General features: G+C 40.3%; 1 protein-coding gene across 2 annotated transcripts in view; it reads left to right on the top strand.

The window, feature by feature from the left end:
• The first annotated feature begins 109 nt into the window (after positions 1–109).
• Positions 110–6,668, top strand: part of VPS50 (VPS50 subunit of EARP/GARPII complex) — an 89,778-nt gene continuing 83,219 nt past the window's right edge. Inside the window, exons 1-2 of one of the 2 annotated variants that reach the window (XM_062605062.1) lie at positions 110–295; positions 2,538–2,606. In XM_062605062.1, the coding sequence (XP_062461046.1) occupies positions 263–295; positions 2,538–2,606 (102 nt within the window). In that variant the 5' untranslated portion in view covers positions 110–262. The remainder of the gene's footprint in view (positions 296–2,537; positions 2,607–6,668) is intronic. The other variant, XM_062605063.1, reaches the window with a different exon arrangement.

The following is a 6,668-nucleotide window of genomic DNA, read 5'->3' as shown; positions in this document are numbered from 1 at the left end:
GGCACACCCGGTCACCCCCACGCCGCTGGAGCGCTGCCGCCTGCGGGCTACGGCGGAAGGGGCGGTCCCACCGGCTGCCTCCCTGCCGGCCTGACGGGAGCTGTAGTTGGGCTCCGCCGCTTGAGGACTACTGGTCCCAGGGAGCAGCGGGCGGGCGCTGTCAGGTGGCGTCCGATATGGCTTCCCTGTGCCTGCCGCGGAGGAAGTCTGCCGCCGAGCGGGGCTGCTGAGCGCTGACGGGGGTGGCGGCGGTAGCACGATCATGCAGAAGATCAAGTCGTTGATGACCCGTCAGGTGAGCGGCACCGGGGGTCCCCCGGGCTATTGGGGGTCCCGGGCTCTCCCCGGGGGGCGCCGCCCCTTGGCCCACGGCGAGGGGGCCTGGGCGGGTGTGTGCAGCGGTGCCCCGGCACCTTGATGGGCCTCCGGGGCGCGGGCACCGCCCGCAGCCTGCTGTGGGCAGAGGGGAGTCGTGATGTGTATCAGATATCGGTGCGAGTGCATCCAGCTTTTTTTTTGCCTCTTTAAATCAAGAAACGGAAGCACGCGTAGGTGCCAGCAGGTGGATTGTGACAGACAAACCAGTGTGCAGGCTGACACGGTGGTCTGTGCAAATTTCCCTTTCCACGTATGATTTTGGGGCGCTGGGCCAAGGCACTGTGACATAGCGTTGTCTCTGGCAAAGCTCTTGCTCAAAAGGGAGGTGAGGCTGTGGAGCGGCTGGGGAGGTGTTTGGATGGCATATACTGAATGTGTCCAGGAGCACTCCATGTGTTTCTGTTAGCCCACTTCTTTGCACCAGTGGCCTCTAGGGTTATGTAGGTCTAGTCTGTGTTTGCCCTAGTATTTCTGAGGTTGTGAGCCTTTGTAAAAGAGTGGATTAGAAGAGCATTTGAGTCATTCGTGTATACAAAGTACTTCTAAAATGAAGCCTGTCTGCCTGTGTGTCTAAATTTGAGAACTTACAAAAACCCACTGGAGTAACATCCCCCCCCCCCCCATATATTCTAGGTAGTTGTAGGAAATGATGGGAAAGTCAGAAATTGAAGTTTGGTTATTTTCCCTAACCTCTGTCCTCAGAGTTGAGATACTTATGCGGGAGGCAGGGCTTAAACAGGACACCAGCATGGAAGTTGAATTTCCAAAACTATGTTCTGCTCCCCTTCAGTGTAGGGGTAAGCGATCACTTTTTTGGCTTAACAAGAGACGTGGCAAACCTGCAGAGCGTGGAAATCGTGGTCTGAAAATGATGTGATTTATGCAGTTTTCAGCATTTGACAAGGATTAGGTCCCACTTAGCATTTGATAAGTGCAACATTTTACTGCTTCTGAAGGCAAGCTGCTAGTACTGTGGATTTTGAGAGGATGTGTGGAAGGTTTTCTGTGACGTATGAGGAATGGCAGCAGTTGCTTTGGTTGGTTGTTACTTTGAATGTCCAATGCATAGATGTGAGTCATCTTTGGTGTTGGTAACTGGGAAGCGAGGATGTTTTGAGATGATGTGCAGGGGAATCAGAATCAAAACCCAAATGAAGAACTTTTGCATCTTAGGAAGATGAAACAATTGTAAAATGTAGTTGTTATCACAAAAGTGCGGAAATCATAAAACACTGTATCAAAGGATAAATGAACATTTCCATCATAAACTCACATAGTAATTGCATGGGTCCTTTTGTTTCAAAGAAAGGGTAGGTGCCCAGGGCCTGAAAGGGGCTTAGAAGCAGTACTTTTAGTGTCAACTGCAAGAGTAGGAGGGAAGTCTGCCTGGAACTCGTGGCTCACATGAACACATTGAGGTCTCAAGGGAAGCTCAAGTCAGAACCACGTCTGAAACTTGAATGTTTGGATTCACCTCTGCCTAGGAAGTGGATAGAAAACATGCTAAGCAGCATGTTCTATGGTGTTGTGTCATAACATTGTGAATATGTTGGATATTTGGCAAATAGTGGGCTGGTTAATTGCTGCTTCGTGGACAAAGTTTCAGTCTACTAGAGCATATTCTGTTTCTGTGGCTACATGCTATTTAAAACTACATTTTGTTATTATAGAAAACATATAATGTGGATTATGCATCTTTTTCAGTTTGTTATACCATTAATGAAAACCAGTCCTAATAGTGTTATATGGTAAAGAAGAGAAATATGCCAATCCAGCAAAAATAATGCTTGTTACAGAGTAACAAGCTTTGCACTTAACTTTAATTCATTTATTTGATTCCATTAAACCATGAAGGTAGTGGAATGAAGTATGTAAGGGTCTAACTGAACCTTATGAAGGGAATGTTAGTGAGCTGTACTGAAAAGGTACATAATGCAGCATTAAGTTGGAAATGTTTTGATGTTTGAGGAGCATAATTTATACACCAATGGTCTTGTTTAAATGTTTATAGAATAAGGTCTTAGCCTTCCAGCCTCATGTCAGTGTGATTTATTGAAGTTCTTGTGGGTGTATATTCAATACCAGGTAAGACTTGTGCAATCTGATCTCAAGATACATAAAGTAATCAATCTTAACTCAGTACTGAAATTCTTTTAAAGGGTCTAAGAAGTCCTCAGGAGAGTGTTCATGACCTCAGTCCTATTGAAAGCTTTCGGATTCCTAGTAAGGTATGGTGCACTGTCCCTCCACTCCCACTCCTTTCATTTTTAGTTTTTCATTTTACAATTAGATTACATTTGTTTCTTTTTCTTTTTTTCTTTTTGAAGACTAGGTTTGCTGTTGTTCTTTTTGACAGTTTTATTTCTTGCTGAAAATCTTTTAAAATAGTGAAAGAATTAAGAGCTGTGAGGCAAAACAGTTCACTGACTCAGAATGAACTTGTGTTGAAATTTCTTTCTTGAAATTTTTGAGTTGTCACTGGATGCTGATCTTAATACTGTCTAGGTTTCCTGCTGGAATGAACGAAAAAAAAAAAGAAGGAAAACCAAAAGCTCTTTTCTTTCTTATTTTACTTTGGAAAGTAGACACTCTATGGTTGCTTGTATAGGTCTATCCTTGATATTTAGTCTCTTAATTGTTTTGGTAAAGCATATTTTGTAGTTTCATGGTTTTAATCTTCAGCATATAGAATTAACTGCATGTTCTACTTTCAGTGCTACAGATTTATAATAATAATAGTTTTCTGGCTTTTTGGGGGTCTTACTCGTTAAATGAATGCCAGCTCACTCTTGTCTCACAAATCATGCTGAATCATCTTGGTGTCAGGGAACAATTGTCACTGTATTTGACTGCTCCTTATATCCTGTTGATCTGAGTGGATGACTCACAAAACTTGCTGTAGATGCTGTTTATTATTTTCCCCTAATTTGTATTTTTCCTTTAACCAATGAGATATTTAAGTTAGTAACTTGAATTTGGATGCCTTATTTTACAGTAGTTTTAAGAAAACAAAACAATCACTCTTGGATTCTGTCTTTATACAAGTACTGTCTAATATGCTGCTTGTGCTGAGGCAGATCAGAAGATGTGTTACTGTGTATTTAAAAATCGAGGTACAGTCTCTGAATTGGTACACAGTACTCTCAAACAGTGGCCAATATGTTGTTTTCAAAGAGCAAAAGTATTCAGTTGCAGCAGTGTGAAAGAACTGTCTCATATCCACAGCTTGGATTTCAAAATTGCAGATTCCTGCCACCCACAGAGCATACAGTTTCAAACTTTCTTGTTTTACTCTCCAGGTAAAAGTAGATGTAGGGTATTGTGGCTGGATTTCCATTCTATAATGGAAATTCCTGATGTTATGTGTGCTGGTAAACCTACATCTTGTATCAGTAACAATGGGAAGTCAAATACCTCTCAATAATTTGTATTTTTTTTCATACATTTATGTCAAACATTTGTAACATGAGAACATTTGTCTGCAACTGTTCTGCAGACAGAATCTCATTGCAGTTTTGAATTGTGTGCCCAAAAAGCCAAGACTGTGTCAACATTAGAACTTTTCACCCGATGACTTTTTTTGTAAAGTTGATAAAATCAATGTTATTCTCTCCTATGACATAGCATAAAACTTGGATATTTTTCAGTCTGTTAATATTAGTTTTTCCTCCTTCTGAAATATTTTAGATGAGTAGATCTCAAAATAACTACTACATTAAGTATATACTCTGTACAGTAACAACATACATTCTGAGTTACTTCCATTAACTTTTGCCTTCTCAACAAGCTGTATTGAGTAAAACTCTTATGAATTTGCCTTGTTACCTGATTATCTGGATGATGCTTTTAGTAATATGATTTAGTTTTGGGTAGTCCTACAAGAAGCAGAGAGTTGGACTCAGTGATCCTTATGGGTCCCTTCAAGTGTAAGATTTTATGTGGTTTTAAGAGGGTGTTGAATAAAATTACTGTGGTTTGATCAGCTTAACTTCCTGGCTATGGTCCCAAGCCATTTGTCATGGTAACTTTATTTCTAGCCCTTTTCTTTTAGAGGAAGGATTTATATTGTCGTGCCTCCTCAGCTTTGCTAAAACCTTGATTGTAGGTTTTTACTTTTCAGATGAAACGTTGGATGAGGCACAGTAATATGTCTCCTGTCACTGTGAGCATAGACTCAGATACGCTTGCTTGAAAGCTAGAATTCTGGGAGGTGGAGAGAGAAGGTGATGTCTGTGTTTGTGGTATGAGTAACTGGTGAGGAGATTAGATTTCAGTACTGCACAGAAGTTGAAAGTCACTGAGCTTTTGAATATTGGTATTTGTTTTGAACTGACGCTGTATTCAATGCCATGGTGATGTACTGATGTCACAAACTGGAATTGTGTTATAATTACACGATCAAGAAGCTTTGCTGGGTATAAGCTGATGCACCTCAATAATTATTTTAATGAACAAGTTTGGTAATGGGAATTTGCTTTTGAGTGCAGAAGTGAAGACTAAAGAAAAGGTGCAGATTTTTAAAGGCGATGGGTAAAAGCATAACTTCAAACTGTTGCAAGCTATTTGAACACATACATTGTTCTCTGATGCCATGTTTTAATAACTGTTTTTGTTTACATCTTGAATAACACAATTTTCAAGCTCACCAGCCAAATACTGTTTTGATGATAGAATAGTTATGGTGCTTCACTTTCACCATCACACTTCTGCATTCACAGTAGTATCTCCAGATTCATTTAGGGCGAGCATTACTGAAAGTTTCAAAAGCTGAGTTAAAGCAATAGAGAGGTAAGCAGAACGAGAGAGAGGCTCCAGAGCCAGCATGAATTCCTGGAAAGGGCACAAGCCATTGGTAGATAATGCAAACTCTGGGGGCAAAACCATGGTTTTGAAATGGGGGACTGTCACACTAGTTTGGAGGTCAAATGGGAAATATGGAGTTCAGGAAGCATATGTTGACATTGCATGCCCTGAGGGCAAACCCAGCAGAATTGTTTTGGGTCTTGATATATGAAAGCTGTTGATTTGCTGACTGGTGGCTTGCTGTCAAGTGTGTTAAAGTGATGACTGTTCTCCTCAATTTTTTATTTTTAACAATTATATTATTTGGTACCTGAATATTTTAATGAATACCTCTGAGTGTATGCACTCACATTAATCAGTACTCCCAACAAGTTCTGCAACTGACTTGAAAAATTTCATTTTGCTTCTGTCTTATAAGGGCAAGTCACCAGCAAATTTACTTTATTTTCTGTTATAATATGGACTTGTACTGCCAGCTCAGTCACAGAGAAATAATTGTAAAGTAGTTTAAGCCTATGATATAGTCTGGAGACAAGGCAAATCTGAATTGCGAGTCCATATTTCTAGAAGAGAAAATAGTCTGCAGAGGGATTTCATATCTTTTTGTACTTCATCTGCATGCCCTGATCGCTCTGGGGAGCTGTATTCTTTCTGAACCATTCTGTTATTGTCAGCTTTGTTGTCTCCCAAGCTGATAACCGTTTTGGTTAGTAGATTCTATCACATAAGGGTGGCATAGGTATTTTGTTCCCTTGAATTCAAGTGTGTAGGGTTAATGATGAGTTGGCTTTGAATTAGGTTATGTTTATCTTGATGATAACAAGCTCATACACAATATACAAACACTAGTTGACTTTGTTGCTTATGGTGGCAAGCAATGCTGGAAGTTGGGGTTTTTTTTTTAACAATGCTTTTCCTACAGATATAGAAGTGTGGTTTGCTTAAGAACGTGTGGCTTTCTGTTTCCCCAACAGTAGCTGAGCGCTTTTCAGGAGTGCATTAAGCAGTGGTGTGCATAATAATCTATTCTGTGGATCAGCTTTTGTTGTTCTCTCCACTAGGAGAATTGTTTTCATAATTTAATGTTTGTTTTGGTAGAGTGAGGGCTTTTTAATAAGTATATACCGAAGAAGGAAAGATCAAAAGAAGGTTGTGGGCATTTTGTGTGGAAGATAAGAGAATACAAACTTCCCTGTGGGACTGTCTTCCCTAACTGTAGATTAACTGGCAGAGGGAAAGGGAAAAAAATGTTTTGAGGTGAGTTTATAGATATGGTTACACATACAAGACATATATAAATACATCTTCCTATGTAAATAAAAGATTGTATGTGTGTGTATATATATATTATATAAATAAAAGTACTCATACATTATTTACTTGATGGTGGTAGGATGTTGCAACATACCTCCTGATTGAATCTGTTGAGCAGGGCCTTCAACCTGGTATTTAGGATTAACTTTTAACATAGGTGTTATCCACATTCA

Source organism: Pezoporus occidentalis, unplaced genomic scaffold (assembly GCF_034315485.1).
Source record: "Pezoporus occidentalis ecotype Australia unplaced genomic scaffold, CSIRO_AGI_Poc_V1 ctg9, whole genome shotgun sequence".
NCBI lineage: Eukaryota > Metazoa > Chordata > Aves > Psittaciformes > Psittacidae > Pezoporus > Pezoporus occidentalis.
Note: the sequence above shows the minus strand (reverse complement) of the source record. Positions and strands in the feature narration are given on the sequence as shown.